At 38.7% G+C, this 23,315-nt stretch overlaps 1 protein-coding gene across 2 annotated transcripts in view; it reads right to left on the reverse strand.

Annotated features, from left to right (window-relative positions):
• Positions 1–357: 357 nt before the first annotated feature.
• FMN1 (formin 1) overlaps positions 358–23,315 on the reverse strand; it is a 483,837-nt gene continuing 460,879 nt past the window's right edge. For both annotated transcript variants that reach the window (XM_049789785.1, XM_049789784.1), the window contains 2 exons: positions 4,803–4,887; positions 358–598 (listed from right to left, as the gene is read on the reverse strand). In XM_049789785.1, coding sequence (XP_049645742.1) covers positions 554–598; positions 4,803–4,887 — 130 coding nt within the window. In that variant the 3' untranslated portion in view covers positions 358–553. The remainder of the gene's footprint in view (positions 599–4,802; positions 4,888–23,315) is intronic.

The raw sequence follows: 23,315 nt of genomic DNA on the forward strand, positions 1-23,315 counted from the left end.
ACTCCACTGACAAACAGATGCAATTACAGTCTCTCTTCTTTCTCTTAAGTACAAAATGACAAAATAGCCATTTATTGAGTTTAGAAAAATACCAGGAAGTGTCTTAAAAATAGACATGCTCAATTTAAACAATTTTAGGAATAAAGACATTTCAGAATCTTGTGATCAAATTAAGATCAACATTATAGTAGCTGTGTGATGAAGATTGAAACTGTCCACCTGGAAACTCACAGACAAGTCTCCTTTTTGTCTAATTAAACTTTTCACACTTAGGTTAGAAAACCTGAGAATTTCACTTCAAATTTCACTTAAAATTTGAGAATTCTGGTATTTGGAAGTACTCAGAATTGTAAGAAAAAAAATCCTCCAATAACACCTGCCCCTATAGTTTTCCATTATTGCGTGGCTTTATAAAAGACGTGTTAGGAATACTCTGTGTAGAGAACTTCAGAAAGAGATGTGCAGGACAAACATCAAGAGCTTCCTGTAGTACTGGTGTTGCAAAGGACCATGCAAAATATGGGGTCAGTTGTCATCATTTTTAGTTTGTGTATTAGTTGGTAGTCACACTGGCTTCCTTCTGACGCAGTCTTTCTTTCTGTGATTTAAAAGAAAAATTGAATTTCTTAAACATTTTCTCTAATTTTTCATCTTTCTTAAATTTTGCTTTAGAATATCAAAGTTACATCAATCGCTCTAAAAAAGATATATAGGCCTATATTTCCACCTAAAAACTTGTTACCTGTCCCTCCCAAGTTATTACCCTTTTTCCCCGAAACAAAATAAAGAACCAACAACTAATCACATCCATTAAAAATTACTAATGTTTAACTATTGCATTAATTCTGTTCTTTTCTTGATAAACCCAGATCTTTTTTCTTTGTTCTTTTAATAAATAATAAAATTTAATTTATTATATTAAATGATCAATTATGTTATTAATTATGATATATTATTATATTAAGTGATAAATAATAAATTTTTATTATTATTTTTGTCGTTGGGCCACACCTGGCAGTACTCAATGGTTACTTCCTGGCTCTGTGCATTTATGGGATGCTGGGGATTGAACCCAAGTTGTTTGCGTGCGAGACAAGTGCCCTGTCTGCTGTACAATTGCTGTTCCAACTCTGTTCTTCTGCTTTATTTTTAAAAAATAATTTCTTTACTTAAGCAATGTGATCAAACACATGTTCGTAGCTGGGTTTCAGTCATAAACTGTACACGCCCCCATCATCAGTGCAACTTTTCTGTCACCAATGTCCCCCGTTTTACTCTCCCCTACTGCCTGCCTGTTTTCAAGACAGGCATTCTATTTCTCTCATCAATATGTTCACTAATGTTTCCAGAGTCTGGCTATTGTAAATAACGTGCAATGAATATAGGTGTGAGGAAGGGATTTTTTGAATTGTGTTTTTGTCTTCCCACGGGTATACCCCTAGGAGTGCTATAGCTGGATCATTTGGGAGCTCTTTTTTTTTTTTTTTTTAAGTTTTACTCAGGGACTTATCTTTCCTGCTTCAACTGAGGTCGTCTAATAGGATTAGGAAATGCTCAGGAATGCTCTAAAAAGAGTCTGCATATGAAAAATTGCTATTTGCAATTTGAAAGTATCCGCGTACAATCAACTTTGCAGAACTAGAAAAAGCCGATGCCAAATAGAAGATAAGCAGTCTCTGCTGAGAGGCAGAATCAATTCCTATTTTCCACCAGTGTTCTCTTTTGCTCTCCTATAGCATATATCTCAGGGACCCCTTCTAGGAAGCACATGGCAGTGTGCAGGCACATTGTAAGAATAGCTAAAGGAGTTCTGCACAGAAATATGGATCCCCATTGCTCCTAGGACTTTTGAGATGTAAATATTATTTTTGGGGGGCCACACCTGGTGACACTCAGGGGTTATTCCTGGCTATGTGCTCAGAATCGCTCTTGGCTTGGAGGACCATATGGGATGCCTGGGGATTAGCCGTGTGCAAGGCAAACGCCCTATCACTGCGCCACTGCTCTGGCTCCAAGAAGTAAATATTTTTTAAGGATATTTGTTTTCTCCTCAGGAAGGGTGTATAAAAAGTCATCAAAGGCAGAAATAAAAGCCTTTGGAAAGAATAATTCTTGGACTCTCTCTCATTACTTGTGAGATTGCAGTAAAAACCTAAATGGGTCTGATTTGCATTTCTCAACAGGGGGCTATATTTCCCTGTGTGTGCTTCCAAGGATATTCCAGGAGAGGAAGCACATATAAAAATTGCATAAATGGGAGGTCATGGTAGGATTCTAGACCCTCAACCAGTAAGACAGGGGAGCCATAGGAAGGAAATAGGATTCCATTCCTGACGAGAAACTGAATAAAAAACTCTTTCATTATTTCCACCAAAGAAAGAAAGGAAAAAACTACCCTAAGAACTTGAGTTCACAATTTAGAGTCTATTCACTGTGGAGGTTATCTACAAAAGAAAGCTGTGGACACACTGGTAATCCCCTCTCTCTATAGGGCTCTTCCCAATTTTGCTTCTGGACATAGGGTCTGGCTATAAATTAGGAGAGAGATCCAAATAAAAAGCCTAGGGCAGGGCCAGAGAGAGAGAGCACAGTGCTAGGGTGTTTGCCTTGCATGCGGCTGACCCAGCAGGACGAACCCCGGTTCGATCCTGGGGTCCCATATGGCCCTCCAAAGCCAGGGGCAATTTCTGAGCACAGAGCCAGGAGTAACCCCTGAGCATCATGGGGTGTGGCCCCAAAACCAAAACCAAACCAAACCAAAAAAGCCTAAGACAAGGGTTGAGGCTGAGAAGGGAGGAAGATTAAAATCAGGTTGAGGTGATCTCAGAGCACTAAGCACAGGTTTTGTATGTCAGAGCTCTGGGTTCAATTTCCAGTAGTACATGTTCCCCAAAAAAACCAAACTTAGGTGAGTAACCCTAAAAAATCTTGCAAATGAAGGTACTGAACATACCATCCAATGGGTACAGAAATCATGTTTGTTCAGAAGGCTTATTATGTGCTTGAACCACAGCTTTCTGTAATCCAGAAGAATGGCTCTGACTTCATCAGTTGCAAAACATTCATTTAGCTTCTGATGGGGTTGTTATGAGGGACACCACCATCCATTAACGTAAATAACTGTACTTTATAGTTGATAGACCACGCAGGATGTTAAAAGGATTTAAAGTGGCTGTGTACTTAGAACACAACAGGATAAAATAATTGACTGAGGGACATCAGGGCACAGGAAACGTTGGGTCTGAAAGGGGGCATAGATACTCTCACTTAGCTCTCCATGCTACACCCCAGTGTAGTATCAACCAATCTACCAAAATGAAGTCACAAGAAACAGAGCCAATATCTATTGAGCTCTTGTGTGGTGGGCGCTTTATATATCCCTCCTCAGTTTCTTCCAAATAACATTAACACATTATGACTCGCCCCTTCCACAGAAGAGAAAGCAGCAAAGATTTTACAAGTGTCCCTAAGATTTTACAAGTGGTTAAGTGGCTGAGCTGGGACTTGAACTCTGGCACCTTGAATTTATAATCATTCACTAATACCTGTTATCTATAGGGAATGGGATATGATTAATGATATCCCTATCCCGCTGGCAGTCAACTTCCCCTCAGAGTATTAGGACAAACAGAAAGATGACTTTCCAGCCCGGGGAGCCACATCAAGGTTTGCAGCAGGAGTGGCTAGCCATTGTGAAGTGATCCTAAGCAGACGGTTTCCTTCTTCCTCCTTTCCTTCCTTCCTTCCTTCCTTCCTTCCTTCCTTCCTTCCTTCCTTCCTTCCTCCTTCCTTCCTTCCTTCCTTCCTTCCTTCCTTCCTTCCTTCCTTCCTTCCTTCCTTCCCTTCCTTCCCTTCCTTTCCTTCCTTCCTTCCCTTCCTTCCTTCCTCCTTCCTTCCTTCCTTCCTTCCTTCCTTCCTTCCTTCCTTCCTTCCTTCCTTCCTTCCCTCCCTCCCTCCTTCCTTCCTTCCTCCCTCCCTCCCTCCTTCCCTCCCTCCCTCCTTCCTTCCTTCCTTCCTTCCTTCCTTCCTTCCTTCCTTCCTTCCTTCCTTCCTTCCTTCCTTCCTTCCTTCCTCCCTCCTTCCCTCCTTTCCTCCCTCCCTCCCTCCTTCCTCCCTCCCTCCCTCCTTTCCTCCCTCCCTCCTTCCTCCCTCCCTCCTTCCTTCCTTCCTTCCTTCCTTCCTTCCTTCCTTCCTTCCTTCCTTCCTTCCTTCCTTCCTTCCTTCCTTCCTTCCTCCCTCCCTCCCTCCCTCCCTCCCTCCCTCCTTCCTTCCTTCCTTCCTTCCTTCCTTCCTTCCTTCCTTCCTTCCTTCCTTCCTTCCTTCCTTCCTTCCTTCCTTCCTTCCTTCCCTTCCTTTCCTTCCTTTCCTTCCTTCCTTCCCTTCCTTCCTTCCTTCCTTCCTTCCTTCCTTCCTTCCTTCCTTCCTTCCTTCCTTCCTTCCTTCCTTCCTTCCTCCTCATTCTTCCCCTCCCTCCCTCCCTCCCTCCCTCCCTCCCTCCCTCCCTCCCTCCCTCCCTTCCTTCCTTCCTTCCTTCCTTCCTTCCTTCCTTCCTTCCTTCCTTCCTTCCTTCCTTCCTTCCTTCCTTCCTTCCTTCCTCCCGTTTCTTTCACCCACCCTCCCTCCCTCCCTCCCCCCCCCCCCGGGTATTCTTTCTTACTATATACTTCTTTAAGAGAGAAGCCTAGAATCCTGACACTATTTCTCATTCACCTGAGTTTTAGTGTATACATTTAGATTCACTTCTGGTTGTTTCTTGGTTGAAATTATATATCTTCAGGTTATATGGGGGAAAAAAATCTCACCAGACTAGCCGTAGGATTGATTTTCTTGGTCTCCACTTTCTTCTCTGAAGTCAACTTGCTGACTGATTCCTGAGCCATCTTCAACCTAAGAGGGAAAGAATTCATGAGAAAGGAAGATGAGCAAAAAGAAAGAGGCCAGGTTAGATAAATCCTCGAGTGCTATAATAAATAATCCATCAGCAATTTGAAAATAGAAGTAACTTTTTCATGGTTTTCATTACTAAACTCTAATTCTAATTAGGAGAAATGATACCTTTGCTGTATTAGCAAACTGAATTTACACTGATGGCTGAGATGTTACTTCAGTCTGTTTTATTGTTGTTTGGTTTTTGGGCCACACCTGATGGTGCTCAGGCTTACTCCTCATTCTGTGCTCATAAATCGCTCCTGGCAGGCTTGGGGGACCATATGGAATGATGGAGATTGAACCTGGATAGGTCCTGGGTCAGCTGCATGCAAGAACTTCAGTCTGTTTTTAGGAACTGAAGGAGGAACTATGAAATACTAAACACATACATCTTATTCTCAGAGATCACTTCTGTTTATAGCTCTCTGTTTATAAACCCTGTTTATAAATTGTTTGGCAGATAATGCAGACAATTTTAAAAATGGAATTTTTGAGAAAACACATGGAAATAACAAATAATAAAACCCACCAACTCAACAGAAAAATGAAAAAAAAACTCACAAATTGGGAGAAAATATTAAAAATCATATATATGATGATAGTCTTATATTGGATATACAATCCACAGAAAGAGAAGATTAGTAATGAAAGAGACGGGGGTAGGAGAGAATGGAAGTGAGTCCTATGGGTAAATAAGGTAGTGATAGCTGAACATTCTTGTAAACTACTAAAATCTACTGAATATCTTCTGAATCACTTCAGAACAGTGAACTTTAGAATTTGTGAATTGTATTATCTCTGGCACATCTGAGAAACAACGGCAACTGTTATTGAGGCAACGGAGAAAAAGAATTGCTAACCACTACACTGGAAGTGCAAATTAGTAGAGTTGGTTTTGGCAATATTCAGCAAATCTGACTTATGCACACCCTATGAGTCACTGATTTCCTTCCTGAGCAATGCTCCAAGTTCCAAAAAATTTTTGCACATAAAGATGATTTTTTACGTGTAAAAATTTTCGTTCTGAGTCTGGCAATCTGTGCAATAGTAAGAAGTTAAAAAAGATAATGAGCAGATAATAGTGAATCATAGGGGTTAGAGAGATGGAACAGAAGGTAAAATGCTTTCCTTGTTTGCTTTTTGTTTTTGGGTCACACTCGGTGGTGCTCAGGGGTTAATCCTGGCTCTGCACTCAGAGTTGCTCCTGGCAGGCTCAAGGGACCATATGGGATGCCAGGATTGGAACCAGGGTCCATCCTGTGTTGGTAGCGTGTGAGGCAAACACCTTACTGCTGTGCTATTGCTTTGACCCCAATGAGCTTTCCTTGCATGTGGCGGACCCAGATTTGATTCCCAACACATTTGGTTTCTCCTGAGCTCTATCAGGAGTGATCCCTGAGCTCAGAGCCAAGAGTAAGCCCTGAGCACCACTAGTTGTAGCCCAAAACCCTGCAAACAATGAATCATAGTTAACACTTACTGGGTGCTTGCCAGATATATGTCTATCTGGTTTCTGTGCCTTAAGCCAAGCCCCTGAACACAATGGGGTATGGCCCTCCTAAGAAAACAACCAGGTCAATATTCATCACACACTTCCATACTTACTTACCATTGAAAAAAATTTTTCCTTCTTTACTCAGTAAATTGTATGCCAAAATATTTGCTACTAGTTCTAACTTGTTTGTATGCACACATTCTATGTACCATAGTCAAATGCAAATTTATGCATTAGTGATATATATGTTTATATGGAGAGGAAGAAATAAAACTACAAAGCTCCTCTGAACAAACATTTCTCAACATTAACATAGTTCTACGAATATGCCCCCCACAGATTATTAAAGGTTTTTGCTTGCAGCATTAACTGTGACTCTATTATTATTAGCTGTGATTCACTGTGATCATATAAGAGAAAAATGTACTAAAAGATCAAATCCAGATTCGACAATTTGGCAGTCTATTAAGGGATTTGAAAAACCAAAAGGATGGCGCTGTGTGTCAGTGGTTTTCAACTGCTGGTCTTCAAGTATAAAAAAAATGTCATACAAAGGTATAAAAAAAAAACACTGTTGTAAATGCATCTTCACAACAGCTTATAGTCATCTTGGCTTTTCTCCATTAAGATCTGTTCTCAGAGACCACCTATACAGTAACCTTATTCCAGGAGTATAGATTAGAATGACTATTTCTTCTGGGGCCTCTATCTTTGGGGGGATTTCTTGGAGTCATCTTTGTTTTCATAATTCCCTTTCATTTTTGAATTCTAGTCTCTTATTTTAGAGTTGGTCTACTATGCTGCTGAGTAAATATTTCTTTAGTTTGCTATTAGGACCACACTCAGCAATGTTCAGGACTTACTCCTGACTCAGCACTCAGAGATAATTCCTAGTGGGTTGGGGGACCATGTAAGTTTCTAGGGATCAAACTTGGGTAGGCAGCATGCAAAGCAGATACCCTACCTGCTAAAGTAGCTTTCTGGTCCCAGTTAATATTTCTTTAATTTCTATATGTCTTTAGTGTCAATTTCTTTGCGTATTTGTGAGTGATGGTAATTGCCGGGGAAAAGAGGCAGGATGGGGTTGGGAGCCAATCTAAGCTGCTCTCCCCTCTTCAGAACTTTTCCCACTGGCAGACTAGAAGCAGTCCTCATATACCTCACATTGCCTTGGGTCACTTTGGTAACGGATTCTATTCTAATTTTAAATTCAATTAGAGTGTTCCATGTTCATCGGACATATCTGAAAAACAAAGGATCAAGAGAATGCACAGCATGACTACAAAGTGTTGATAATTAACACTGCAGGCTACTAGATTAATTAATTCTATTCCACATTGTCGATGGAATAGAATTGAAGACCCAGAAACAACCCCACTGATTTATATTTAACTGATAGAAAAGGAAAGATCATATGATAAAGAAGGACCTCTGAAGAAAACAGTGCTGAGAAGACTGGATATTCACATACAAAAGAAAAAGCTCTCTAAACTTGTGGACCAAAATTATTTCAAAAAGAATGAAAGCCTTAGATGTAAGACACAAGACAAAAAGTATATAGAAGATAAATAAAATTTGGGCAAATGAAATGCCCTACAGCAGAAAATAAAAAGTGAAAAATGAGAGTTACTTTAACTTAAAAACTTCTTTATAGCAAAAGAGAGCATAAGCAGAATGTAAAGATAGTTTACTGAAACAGGCATCTGACAGGATATAACTCAAACAAAAAATGTTTTCATGATATTGGCTTCAGTGGAATTCTGAGTGATTTAACTCTACAGGCAAAGAAATCAAAAGCAAAAATAATCAAATGCGATTATGGTAAACTAAAAAGTTTCTGTTCCGTAAAAGAAACTATCACTGAAAGAGACATTCTGAAACTATCACTAAAAGAAAGAATACACTAAGAGGAAAATATCCAAGGTACAGAGTTCAAAATATAAACAACAACATATGGAAAACAAACATTAGGTGGTCTTATTCATATGTCACATACAGGGAAACAAAGAAAGGAATGTCTGCTGAAAATAAATCCTTATATGTTGAATGCAGATCTGTGTAAGCATAGGGGGGAAGAAGAAGAAGAAGAAGAAGAAGAAGAAGAAGAAGAAGAAGAAGAAGAAGAAGAAGAAGAAGAAGAAGAAGAAGAAGAAGAAGAAGAAGAAGAAGAAGGAGGAGGAGGAGGAGGAGGAGGAGGAGAAGGAGGAGGAGGAGGAGGAGGAGAAGGAGAAGGAGAAGGAGGAGAAGGAGAAGAAGGAGAAGAAGAAGAAGAAGAAGAAGGAGGAGGAGGAGGAGGAGAAGAAGGAGGAGGAAGAAGGAGAAGGAGAAGGAGAAGAAGGAGAAGGAGAAGGACGAGGAGGAGGAGGAGGAGAAGGAGAAGGAGGAAGGAGAAGGAGAAGGAGAAGGAGAAGGAGAAGAAGAAGAAGAAGAAGAAGAAGAAGAAGAAGAAGAAGAAGAAGAAGAAGAAGAAGAGAAGAAAAGAAGAAGAAGAAGAAGAAGAAGAGAGAAGAAGAAGAAGAAGAAGAAGAAGAAGAAGAGAAGAAAGAAGAGAGAAGAAGAAGAAGAGGTGTCCTATAGCTGGCTATGGAACACTTTGGGGATTTTGGTGGTGGTTATGGTGGGGTAATACTGTATTTCTAAAACATCAACATTTGCACCTTATAAACTAATGTTGACTCAAAAATAGAACTACAACCAACGAAACTAAGCTAAAAAAGCATCAAAGGGAAATAAACCATACAAATAAAAAATAGAAAAATAAAAAATAGGAAGAAGATATGAATAGACAGTTTTCTAAAAAAGACATTAGATAGACTAGTGGCATATGAAAATGCTCAACAGTACAATCAGAAGACATGCAAATTAAAGCTACAATGAGATAAGCCTCTCATATATATGTGTGAGATATATATATATATATAGTATATATATGTTTAAATAGCTTACATCATAGGAGCGATGACATATATTGGAGAGAATATGGAGAAAAAAGCAATTCACACAATTCCTGGTTAGTGCAGATTAATGTATGTTTTTTTAAAGTATAAAGGAACTTTCTCAAGAAGCTAGAGTTACCACCTGGTAACTCTATCCCACTTTTGGGTATCTACCTGAAGAATAGGAAAACATTAAAATAGTTATATTTATCCAAATGTTTATGGACATACTATATGCAGTAACTAGAATAGGGAAGCAATCAAAGTCCCCTTTGACAGGTTCCTATCAGATATAAAGAATACATTTAGATGATGTAACTCTAGCTATAAAAAAGATAAAAATGTACCATTTGCAGTAAATCTGAAAGTGCTGTGGAAATGTAAAGTAAAACATTCAGAAGAAAAAAGCAAGTTGGAGGATTAGAGGATGATTTCACTTATGAGTGAAGCTGAGAACTGTGGATATACAATTGACAAAATAAGATTAAAATAAATAAATGGACATTTGATTTATATTTTTATTGTATTGGTATGGGTATATTACATTGATAGACTTGCATATGTTAAACCATTCATGAATCTCAAGATTGCAACCTACTTGATCATGGTGTATGAGTTCTGTAAAGAGTCAGGGAGCAAATTATTTAGGCTTTATAGGCCATACGATCAGCTATGAGCCTTCATTGCTCTGGTGCAATGTGAAAAATTTACAAAACATTAAAGCATCACAATGCAATACAGTTGTTCTAATAAATGTTAAACACAGAAATTAATGGTGCACTGGATTTGGGCCACAGGCTACATAGAATATTTATCCTTAAACTACAACATGTGATTCAAAGCCCTTACTTACCTGGCGATCAAAGCTAGTCCTTGCCTAGATTTGGTTTACTTGTCTATTTTACTTTTCCAGACTCAGCTACGGTTTTAGTCCCTTTGAGCCTGAATTCATCTCTTGAAAGCGGAATAATGATACCTAAACAGTAATTAAAAATAACAGAAAATACTGTCTAAAGCATGATATGGTAATTTATCAAGGATTTTTCTTTATTTCATACTATGCGCCCCAGCACCCTTCCTCGTTAGTACAGTGGTGAGTATCCCCGCCTGTCATACTATGCGCTCCCTGTTCTAGTCAAAGTGACTTATCCTCTGTGCAAGGCTTTTCTCACCCCGAATTCTAGCTTTGATTGTTCTCCAAAGACTCTTTTACTCATCTCCATGTGTTAAAATTCTTCCCATTCCTCTAGACCCAGCCGAAGTGCTAAAGTCGTGAAAGCTTCCTTCATCTCACCCACAAGGAACGGCACTTCTCTTAAGTGAAAGGCCACTTTGTGCCTCTCTTAAAGCACTTAGGACTTTTCATCTGAGAGCTGAAGAGGTGTGTCATTTCTTCTAGATCACAGGAGCTACCTGATGGCATTAATCAAGCTGAAGCATATCTGGATATCTGTTTCAATATTTAGCATTGTGCCATGCACAGATGACTTGTTAGCAGATTTCTAATTAACACGCAAACTGTTGGCATGTTAGATCACTTTATCTTCCATACTCTAAGCAAATCTAAATAGCAAATATCTAGAACTGCACCATGTTTATCTTTTGCATTTTTCAGGAAGGGCTATAAACATTACAAATAGTTTCAATTAGAATACTAAATAGGGAAAAAGGAAGGGCACTTAAGCCATGTATCAAATGTGCTAAATATTTGTTTATGTCTATATATGCATATATATATTTATTTATCCCAGTTTCATTATTTTGCTTACAAGGAGACTGAGGCGCAGAGAGATTATATAGTTGGTTCCAGTCTGGAATTTGCCTCTGTCACTTAGAAGGTTACAAACTGTGTAATGTTTTAGACAAAGAAGGGTAAAAACTGTAATGTTTTATACAAACATGAAAAGATGTTAGGCAATTTGTAGCTATTTATAGCTTAATCTCCCCACTGGCTCTATTGCTTATGAACTTTCTGTTGCTCTGGATTAAATATTTACACTATCATTACACTATCATATACAGCTGCTCATAATTATTGGTATGCAAATACCAAGTCCTACTTTGGATTTATCTTGTGTGTGTGTGTGTGTGTGTGTGCGTGTGTGTGCGTGTGTGTGTGTGTGTGTATGTGTGTTTTAGATCACATCTAGTGGAGTCCAAAAATCCAAAGCATGCATTTCAGTCCTTTGAATTAACTTTAGGGACTTCTAGTCTTTATTTTGGAGGTTACATAACACTCACATATCACAATAAAACCTTATATATAGAAGGAGTAAGTCGGAGAAAAAATACTAACATACATATAAGTTAGAGAAAAGAATTGCTCTAAATAATAAATTATTTTGTAAAATGACATCTGAAAAATCTCTCCTTTACTCCTTTCCTATTAAGATGACGATGTTAGTATATTTTTTATCTTTTTTATTTGTTTGTTTTGGGGCCACACCCAGTGACGCTTAGGGGTTACTCCTGGCTCTGCACTCAGAAATCGCTCCTGATTTGGGGGACCATGTGGGATGCCTGGGGTTGAATCTAGGTCCGTCCTGAGTTAGCTCTGTGCAAGGCAAATGCCCGACCACTGTGCTATTGTTTCGGCCTATGCTAGTATATTGCGGTGGATGCCAGAGTTTGCTGAGAAAAGACCCCAGTCAGAGGAGACAGTGATATCTGTTCTCTTATATTTCTACTCAGTCCTAACTCCCTCTGTGATCTCCCTTACTTTCATATTAGAATCAGCTGGAGGGAATTGTGGTTCTGCTTAGCAGTTAGAAAGCAGTAAGAAAATATTACCCCCATTTTAATAATGATAATTGATGCCTCCAAATCATATCATAGAAAAGAATGTTTTATATATACTGGTTCGTGGTACATAATGCAGAATATATAATATAATAATAATGAAACCACAGTGAAATTTATAAGCAGAAGCACCTTAATTTTGGGGGTCTTGGGGCCATTCCCAGCAGTACTCAGTTATATACACTCAGAATTACTCTTGACGGGGTGGGAGGGTCATATGGGGTTCTGAGGATTGATTGTGGGTTGGTTGCATGCAAGGAAAATGCTCTAACCACTGTACTATCAGTCTGGCCTCAACATCTTCATTTTTTGACCAAGGAAAGGAAGCATGCCATCCAATGAAGAGATATGGTGAAGTACTGTATTGAGGATGGTGGCATGGATTGTGTCCAGGCACATATGTACTCCTTTTACATTATCGGAAACCACCAATATTTCATAGTCATGTTTTCATAAAACCTTAGAAAGAGCCTTAACATTCAGCAAAGGTGCTGCAAGATTAGAAGAGTTAGTAACACTAGGATGCCAATGTCTGCAAGTTCTATTTCAATCAGAAAACCTTCTCTTTTTAAATATCTATAATATGTTGTGGTTTCTTGTACATCTTCCCTTTGATAAAGAGTCCTGTTTTTTTTTTGTTTGTTTTTTTGAGCCTTGTTTTTTAAATGTTGTAAAATTTCTATGTATAGAATTCAACAGAGCCCACTAAAGTTACTAGATTCAATTGACAGTTCTTACCACCAGATCACTGAAGCTTTGGGGCTTTCCTAAATGTTTTAAACATCAAAACTTGGTTATTTCTATCCCTCTCTTCGGCTTGTCACTTTCTAGGTATGTTGTAAGCCTTCGAGAACCAGAATTTGAAGTAAGTATGGTGAGGCAATGTAGAAAAGATCCAAATGAGTCAAATGTGAAAAAGATAAGCACCCAGTGAGGGATCAGTTTCTTTCCCACTGAGAAATACAGGAATCAATTAATATATGTTAGGATTCATACTTTTTTCTTCTATGGTCTTACATGGAATTTTGGTTCTCATTTTTGACTTTGACTCACTTGTCCCTCCAAAATCTGCTTCTGTTGCTTTTCATTATTCCCATGAAAAATAAAATAAAATAAATAAAAATGGGGGCCTCAGAAATAGTTCAACAGCAAAAGCATGTGACTTGAGAAGTTGAGGTAGTGAGTAGTCACACATGAAGCAAGCATGGAGGGACCCTGGCAGGCTTTGCTGTCTGGACTGTTGGCCTGGCAATGGTGTGTGGTTTATGGTGCACTGCAGCCACAGGCATCCCAGCACCTGTGTACACGTGTACAACTACAAGGTGTACACTTATACACCAGGTGTACAAGCAGCTAGGTGTGTGATGCCTGCTGAGCAGGAGAGTGAATGCAACTTCAAGAAGGACGAGTAAATTGCAACCAAGTGTGAGCACTCTGGCGAGCACCACCGACAAGTGTGCAACTTCTGCGTATTACAATGGCAATGAGCTAGGAAAATCAAGTTTGCATATTTTCATGCATCATGAACACACACATTTGCAGCATGAAAATGAGACGGCTCCACCTACTTACACCCTGAGACCCTTTCAAATTTAATTCAGCGACTGCAATTCACAATTTTTGGTCAAACTGCTTTTTCCTCCTTTCTTTCTCAAACCAATACAGGTCTAAATAGTAAGAAGGCTGTCAATCTTATACTTTTCAAGAAGCTTTACATATGAGGTGGGGATCTATAGATTTCTTTTGGCCACACTTGGTGGTTATCAGGGTAACCTTAGGGGACCTGTAATACCAGGTACCAGGGATCAAACCCAAGCCTCCTGTTTGCTACACAGGAGTTTGGCCTGTCACACTCTCTCCAGCCAGGATACCTTTATATTAAGAAAATTGATGTAGGCAGTAAATTGGTTTCTGTATACAATGGTGTCAAACCATTTCCTAGGTTGGGGCCAGCTCTCTAAATGAAGGATACATTTTCTGGGAAGGATAAAATTACAGAGATCAAGTTGGAAAGATCTATAGTTAGAGTAGGGAGAAGTTAAAGAATGAAAATACTGAATACAGAGAATTTTTAGAGCAGTTAACAGAGTCTGTATATTATTATAATGAAGCATATTTATCAAATATTTGTCCAAGCCTGTAGGATATACAAAACCAGCATGAAACCTAAGGCAAATCATTGACTTTAGGAGAATGTGATGTGCTAATAGGTTTTTGGTTTCAAAAACATATAAAATGTTATAAATATGGGTATATAATAAATAGATCAAATAATACATATATACACACCATTCTGATGACAGGGAAGATTATATATGTGTGAAAGCAGAAATATCTGTATTTTCCATTTTGTTACAAACTAAAACTATCATAAAATGAAAGCCTATTAAAATATATATTTTTCAAAAGGATAAATGGTCCTCACTAAAATCATTCTGCTTTAAATAGTCTGGTGATATTTATTAGGAAATGCCTTATGGGATAATGATGATTTCATTTTAGCAAGTTTAGAAAATTTATGATATATCAATATTCCCAGGTATGCTTGTTAATAATCCACTTGTTGCCATATAGTGGCTTAAGAATTAAATGATGTGATGAATTTAGCTTCAAAGAGATGGTACTCCTAGACTTCTAGTACAATGTGATCTAAAAACATTAACCACTAAATGACCCAGACCTTGTCTGTATCCTCCCTGAAGCTAGTTAATAAGCTAAGAAAAGGGAGACATTTGGGAGAATACAGTTCATGAAATGCAAGTTGGTAAAAGCATGAAATCTGACCAGTTGTAATGTGAATCTGTTTAAAGAAGACAGTATCACTCATCGCAAAAGATAGGAGGTTAAAATCGTTTAGAAAAGGAACAAGGCAAGCTCTGTTGGCCTATGTACACAAAAATAGGTGTCTAAGTCAGAATGCTTCAGAGAATGTCCCGACTTCCCTTAAAAGAAAGGATACTATGATTTGACATAGAGATCACCGTACTCTGAGACTTTTCTGAAAACGCAGAGTGATGTGAGGCCAAATCTAACTAGTACAACGCTTCATTCTGATGACTATTTTAAAAGACATAAAGGAACATGGTCAACATAGGAACAGGAGGAAAGCATGCCAATGTCAATGGCTCACATCTCGGGCTAGGATAACGCTGGATAAGACGTGCAGAATGGAAAAGGTGTTAGCACCTACTGGAGATCACCTTGCGAAATAATTTTCATGTCTGACCAGCAATGTGGGTTGACTTTACTAGATGGAGTTTCTTTTACAATCAAAACTGCTCTGTTTTTGTGATTGTTAGGTGCCGGAAAAGGGAGTACAAGAAGCTCTTTCAAACTGGCTATTCTAATTGGCTATTTATTCCTTTATAATCTTTGCAGCCTTTAAATTGCAGAGGATCAAGCTAAACAACAAAACAAACCTTTCCTTCCAAACCAACTATCACTATACAAAGATTTTATGAAGCATGGAAGTAAGTGGCTTAAGAAAACACAGTGCATATTATCTATAGTACATATGATGGAAAAACTTGAGGACAAAATCTTGGTATTGTCTTTACTTCAGACTACATAGAGCATAGGTGAAGGCATTAACCTCACAGGGGTATAATGTGATTTGAGAAAGAAACAGCTCTGTCAGACTCCCTACTTCCAGTCATGGTCTGGCAGATAGAACAGTGTAGAAGCAAGGATGTGGACTCTCTAGATCCAGTCATGGAAATTAAAAACTCCTTAAATCTTACAAGAGAACTCTTCTCATTTCCTTGAGTTGGGCTAACTTCCTAACGTCAAGGGAAAGGGATGACTGTCCAGATTTTGTTCTAAATTAGTATAAGCCTGAGACTGTCTAGGGGATGTGGGACTTCTCTTATCCATCACTATCTCTGATCACAAGACTCCCACATTAAGTAGTGTTTAATTCTTGAATACACGTTTGTTACCACGATAAAAGCCCATAAAAAGTCAAACCACTGACTTCAGAGTCAGCAAAAACAGCGCAAAAATAAAATTCATTAACTCCTTGATGTACAGAGAAATTTCTTCCTGACTGCATCAGCTGATGAAAACATCACTGACTAGCCCTTGTGGAATGCTTTCAAAGGGTAAGGAAATAAAACTCAGAGAAGAGAGCCACAGACAATATAAAATAAGGGGGACGCCTTAAATCATTTATCTTCGGGCAGGCCAACAGGGGTAGGTACTTAGACAGACATAGAGTCTCCTATGCTCATTCTTTTGAGTCCCTGACCCTTGACTCTGATCACTTCTCCACCCGAGTTCCTTAGCAGCAGGGTGAGACAGGCAAGCAAGAAATGTTGATCTTAAACTTAAAAGACTTAGCTCCTTAAACATCAAAATGTAGTCTTTAAAAGTCATACCATGATAAACTGGCCCATCACTTCCACTTCCTAACTTTGACAATTTTTCCTTACCCTATTCCTAAAGTCATTTTCTATTTACCACAAAGGAAGTCCTCTTTGGGACCATATTTCACCAGCTACATGTTCAGCCACTTCATAGGTTTTGTAGGATATCACTTGTAGCGCCCAAACACAAATGACTTCGCATGATTAATTGCAGAACAATGGCTGCTTCCCTTTGCAGAGCTTCCCTCCAGTCCACAGGGGAGTGTGTGTGTGTGTGTGTGTGTGTGTGTGAGTGTGTGTGTGTGTGTGTGTGTGTGTGTGTGTGTGTGTGTGGTGTTGGAGGTAGGGGGGGTATTGGACTTACCCTGGAATGCAAAATCAGTTAAAGCCAATCACTCTACACTTGGGAGACGGAACACCCTGAGCCACTCTGGAGATTTAGGTGAGGAGTGAAAGGTAACAGCATTGCCTTTCCTCGTTTAGGGAGAGAGAGGTATCTGGGAGACCAGTTTTGGAAACTGAAAGCCGGCCCCGGTGTCATAAATCTGCAAAGTTAATTGCAGGCACAGCTAATCTTTGGAAAACTTTTTCCGATCCTGATAATGAAGACATGCGTGTGCTTGTAAACCCCAGAGCCCCCCCCCCTTGGGTTTTGAAACCTGTACCACCTACTGAGTCTCACCAAAAAACTAGAACTGATCAGAGCCTGTTTGTACGGGTGTCTTAAAAAAAAAATAGGGTGAGGAAACAGGGGAGAGTAAGGAAAGCAGGCAGCCTTTCTGGCGCCCATCAAATCATATGACCCAGGCAGCTCCCTATTCCATCTATTCTATGCCCAAGGTGGGAGCTGTCAGGAGTCCCACAGATAAGCAATTTAGAAATACTCTAGCTGAATGAAGGAGACTTACTTTGGGTTTCCATTGCAGTCTGCCAAGCTAAGGAAATAGAGTGCAGACAGATGCTCTCTGACTTTCTTATTTGAGTTCCCAAGAGCTTTGAGGCTTGGCATAGCTACGAATACCAAGGATCTCCACTGCTTTTATCTATTTTTTTCCTCCGGTACGTTGAAAGTAACATAGTCGAGATTGTTTTAGGATTATATATGAGATTTATTTCATAGCTAATGGTTAACCAATCTGTCCTGATCTATGCCTATCCTCTTTTAAAAAGCTTACTAAGATTTTAGATGCTGGAGAAAAAAATCCATACGGGGTCTGTTTAGGGAATCTGACCATCATAATCCAAATGAATAAGATTTTTATTAATGTCAGATAAAATATAGTAATTGTTTATTTGCTCTACAAATTAACTGGTTACCTACAACATTATAAGAAAATTCAAGATGGGAGAGAGAACAAAAGAATCTCAAGACATTGTTTTTGTCTTTGGGAGCTTATGATCCTATTGAAAGAAGAAAATGTATATTATAAATGAATAAAATATACCTATGGCAAAATGGAACTATAATAAATCCCTGGCATACTTAAAGAAAGGTAGCACATAGAAAACTGGAAGAAACCAGAAATGAGGCAGTCTATGATTAAAAATTCTTTCAAGATAGGGTTTAGAGCACTTTACACATAATAGATATTTTATTTATAATAGATTTAAAGCACTAAGATAATTCAAAGGCATTTTATATAAGTTAACGTATATTATGGGAAACAATATGGGTGTGAGACAAACATGTGGAGAGAAATAAAAGACAGCCATTAAGCTGGACCCTACAAATAATACTCTGATTCCTCTCAAGGTATGTTGAGCCATGAGTCCAAGTCTTTCCCAATTTATTTGTGAGTCAATGCCCAGAATGTCTCCTACCTAAAATCACAGAATATCTTTTATTTTTCTTAAAACCCATTTTGAGCTTCATATCATGAGCAGTCCTCCCGGCCCTCATCTCCATTGTCTCTGGACATTATTACAATAGTCTTTTTATTTTTATTAAAAGCCATACATTTGGATAATATATGGGTAACAATTGCCCAGCAGGCAATAGAGATGAGGGCCGGAAGGACCAGCTTATGATATGAAGCTTACTACAGAGAGTGGTGAGTATGGTTAGAGAAAAAACTACACTGACAACTATGGTGACAATGTCAATGAGTGAGAGAAGTAGAATGCCTGTCTCAAATGCAGGCAGGGCTTGGGGGAGGAAAGAGACGAGAGGACTGGTGATAGGAATGTTGCACTGGTGAAGAAGGGTGTTCTTTGACTGAAACCCAACTACAATTATCTCTGTAATCAAGGTGCTTAAATGAAGATATTATTTAGGAGAAAGGAAAATCACAGAATAGCAATATTGGAAGAAACTCTAATATCATCAAAAATGGGGCCAGAGAGATAGCCTGGAGGTAAGGTGTTTACCTTGCATGCAGAAGGTCCGTTGTTCGAATCCCAGCATCCTATATGGTCCCTGAGACTATTTCTGAACATAGAGCCAAAAGGTAACCCTGAGCAACTGCCGAGTGTGACCCAAAAACCAAAAAAAAAAAAAAAAAAAAAAAGATAATAAAAAATACAGCAACTCCTAAATTTGGGCTGAATGTGGTAACAATCAGCAACAATACATCCTCTTCTCCTACCTTAAGTATTACCAAAAAAAAAAAAAAAAGATGAAGTTTAAACCCAGAAAATTTACAAAGGCAACCAGAGGAAAAAAATGTTTTTTTTTTTTGCTCTATCCTCTATGTTGGATCTTTATAATAAAGGAATCCAAAGTATTCCCACCCTCTCCTCCAACCATGACTCTGTCATTTGTTTGCTTTTATCTGAAATTTTCTAAGTGATTTGGAAGATTTGCCAGCTTTAGGAGGGGGCCGACCTCTAATAATGCCCTACTGATTTTCTGAAACTTTTCTTATTATTTCTACCAAGGATGGTCCTTGTTTAAAAGCTAAACATCTCAACTTGTCTCTGGACAACATATCTAAGTCCTCATATATGTGAGGTATTTTGTCTTCCACTTGGTATATAACCCCAATCTCTAGTCTCATTCTGAGAGTCATTTTCTCATCTAAACTCATATCACTCAGTATCATTTTGTTATTAAATCACTATGCTATTAAATTCTGTTAATAAACAGAGATTAGTTAGATATGTATGGAGTTAATGATATGAACTTATAAATAAGGAATAAAAGATATAGCATGGAATAGGTTATGCTTTCAAAGGAATTTTTCCCAATGCATCCAAAAGGCAATAATGTGCAGGTGGGATAAAAATGCCTGGTCAGATTGGGCATATGGAAGATGAGAATATGGGGGAATAATGCTGAAAAGTATTGAAGGCCAGTTCTTGGAGATGCACACTCTCATTTTTGGAAGAATTATGAAATATTTGAAATAGCTCAAACTTTACTGACAACACTAAAACCTAGTTCTTTATTCTCATTCAGTTGATTGCTAGTCAAAATTGAGGCACTGCAAATTGATTTTACTCTAGATGAACTTATCTGTGAAAAGAATACCCTCTTTGCAGGGATATTTAAGGGACTGTCTGTAAGTTAATGATCCTAAGTACCGGTGGCTAATTCCCTTCTCTTTATGTCATCAGTAATAGAAAACAATAGAACGTGTTTAAAGAAACAGATGTGATATACATTTTATTTCAGAAAGATGAGTGTTTGTCATGTTAAGAGGCATTAAGGGGAAACAGGAAAACCACATGCAGAGAGAAAGTTTAGAAGGATACGAATGTGAGATGTCTTGAACAAAGCAGAACCACTGGGAAAACAGGTTTGGCTTTTAAAAAAATTGAAAATAACCTTTAGAAGAACGGGCCTCAGTCAAGATACACTAAGTTTTACCTGGGAATACTAAAGTGCAAAAGAGGGGAGGTCCCCTGTAGAAATACATAGTGAGTGTCTAAATATTAGAAGGAATATCTGTTTCTGGTAGGAAGACTTGTGAGATGCCAAAGAGGTGATAGAGAAATTAAAAACTGCTGGATGTAGCTAGGGATAGAAGATAAAGCCAAAAAAAGGAACACAGATTTTCCAGGAGGAAAGGCCCACACTCAAGGAACAGAAGTAAAATAGGACCTAATTAAAGAGGTCCTACACTGTACTTCTGTAGCCCGAGACATAGAAGACTCAGAGTAATGCAAATTTTCAACATGGAAGAAACTATCACGTAGAAGTGGTAGAGTTAGAGCCATGTGATTTCATGGTTGGGAAATGGGAGCATAATCTACTAAAGGGCTTTTTTTTTATTATTTCTTTCACGGAAAATATTTTTAATTAAATTTTTTTAAGGGCCAGAGAGATCGTACAGCGGTAGGGAGTTTGCCTTCATACGGCCAAACCAGGACTGAAGGTGGTTCGAATTCCAGCATCCCATATGGCCCCTTGAGGCTGCCAGAAGTGATTTCTTAGCGCAGAGCCAGAAGTAATCTCTGAGCATCACTGGGTGTGACCCCCCCAAAATTTAAAATATTATTTTTAAATTGAGTCATATGAGATAGTCACAAAGATGTTCATGACTGAATTTCAGTTGTACAATGCCCACCACCCATTCCTTCACCAGGGCACATTTCCTATCACCAATTGCTCTCGGTTTCTTTCCTCCCCCCACCATTCCCCTTGATGCCTCTATGGGCAGACATTTTGCTTCTCTCTCTCATGATGCCCTTTTTCACGCTGTGGTGTTGCAACTGTTACTGAAGGGGGCACCATGTATATCGCTTTACTTCCTTTCAACACTCAAATCTTGTCCAGAGCGACTCCTTTCAACTGTCATGGTCATAGTGGTCTTCTCTCTGCCCTGATTTCACTTTCCCCACTCTTTGTGGTAAATTTACTACCATGGACTAGTCTGCTTTACCCTCATCTCTACTGCCTTTGATTCTATCTGCTTTTTCCCTGGTATTCCACAATGAGTGCAATAATTCTCTGTGCATCTTTCTCCCTTGACTCATTTCGCTCAGCATAAAACTCTCCATCTCATCAATGTTTAACCAAGCTTCATGACTTCTTTTGTCCTCACAGCTGCATAGTAATTCGACTGTGTCAATGTTTCATAGTTTCGTTATCCACTCATCTGTACAGGATCTGAAATACTTTCCCCCCACTCTCATTAGTAACGCAACCCACGAGTCTTTAACTAGATACCAAAATAACTGTCTATGTCCTGGTTTCCCTTGAGGAAGAGTCAAGAAGTGTTGTTTTACCCAAACAAAATATATGAACCAGATAGATGCACACATTAAAAAGGAAAAGAACTGTTCTCCTTCTATTGGAGGAGCAACTGTGGGTGGCAGTGAAAATGACTTGAACCATCTTCAATTTGGGAATGGAGACCACATTTTAGTGATAAAACACAATACAAGAAACTCGTATTTTTGACATCAAAACAACTTTCACTCAAGAATGCTAAGCAACATTAAATAAAATTTGTTTCAGTAAATGTTATTTTGATCTTTGTTATGGCAGTGAGATTTTTCATGACTGAAACAATAAGGAGTGAATGTGTACTATGAAGCAAGTAAGGGAAAAATGAATAGAAAATCTTTTAAGAAGTTAGAAGAGAAAGGAAGGAGGCTGAATGATAATTGATGGGAAAGAAGATAAAAATGTTTTACATTAATTCAAAAAGAAAGATGGATATCTATGCATATTGTAGTGTTATTGCAAAACATTCAGTGAAAAAACAACCTAAAAATCCAATGACAGATAAATGGATAAAAAAAAATCATGTCATGTATGCATAGTGGAATACTATGCACCTGTGAGAAAGGTGCAATATTGCAATTTGCTGTAATTTGAATGGAACTGACAGGTAACATATCACATGAACTAAGAGGGAGAAGAACAAATATCGTGTAATTTCATACATCTGTGGAATACAGAGAAGTCAAATCCATCAAGCATCAACCCTTGGCCTGGGATTATGAAATTTATCCTCAGGGAAGTAGGGGGCAAAATTTTTTTTTATCCTCAAACAGCGAGGGAAAGGATGGGTAGAAATGAAGATGGTACCAGGAAGTGACATAAAGAACTGTGGTTGAGGGGCATGGCCATTTTGGTAGTGATGTTGGTGTAGTAATCTTGTGTATTAATACTATTCACTTAAATATGATTGTAGGAACTGGGGTGGTAGGCACAGAGGGTAGGGCATTTGTCGTTGCATGGGGCCTATCCAGGTTTGGGTCCTCTGCATTCCATGAGGTCCCATGAGCTTGCAGGAATTGACCCCTGCGCACCACTGGGATATGGCCCCCCAACCGAAGAAAAACACAAACAAAACATGATTGCAGCCATATTACAAGATATGGAATAAAAATTAGAGACCATTAAAAACTACCAAGATGAAGTTTTCAATTTTTATATAATTAGTAATATGGTAATTGAGTTAAGCCTACAGGCCCTTTCTTGTTAATGGTATATATTTTATTTTGGCAGAAGTACTTCTAATGTCTTAGCAACATAAATCCTCTTCCTTTCTCCTCCCGTTCCATTCCTGCCTCTCCCTCCCACCCCCACCCCCCGCCTTCCTTCTTTTTTTGAAGGGCAGCACATTCGTCAATGCTCAGGGGCTACTTCTGGCTTTGTGATCAGGGATCACACCTGGCAATGGTAAGGGCACCATAGGTGGTGCCAGGGAGCTGAGCCCTGGGTCAGCCGAGTGCAAGGTCAGAGCTCTAGCTCAGATCCTTCTTGATTGTGATAGCTCTGCTTATAAATTTTACTTTTGTGTTTATATCCCAAACTGATTTCCAATGGAAGAGGAAATTTCAAAATGTTGCCAAATGACTACAGAGCAATGATCTGTGTTACTAAAAGTCATATTAAAA

Source organism: Suncus etruscus, chromosome 16 (assembly GCF_024139225.1).
Source record: "Suncus etruscus isolate mSunEtr1 chromosome 16, mSunEtr1.pri.cur, whole genome shotgun sequence".
Classification (NCBI taxonomy): Eukaryota; Metazoa; Chordata; class Mammalia; order Eulipotyphla; family Soricidae; genus Suncus; species Suncus etruscus.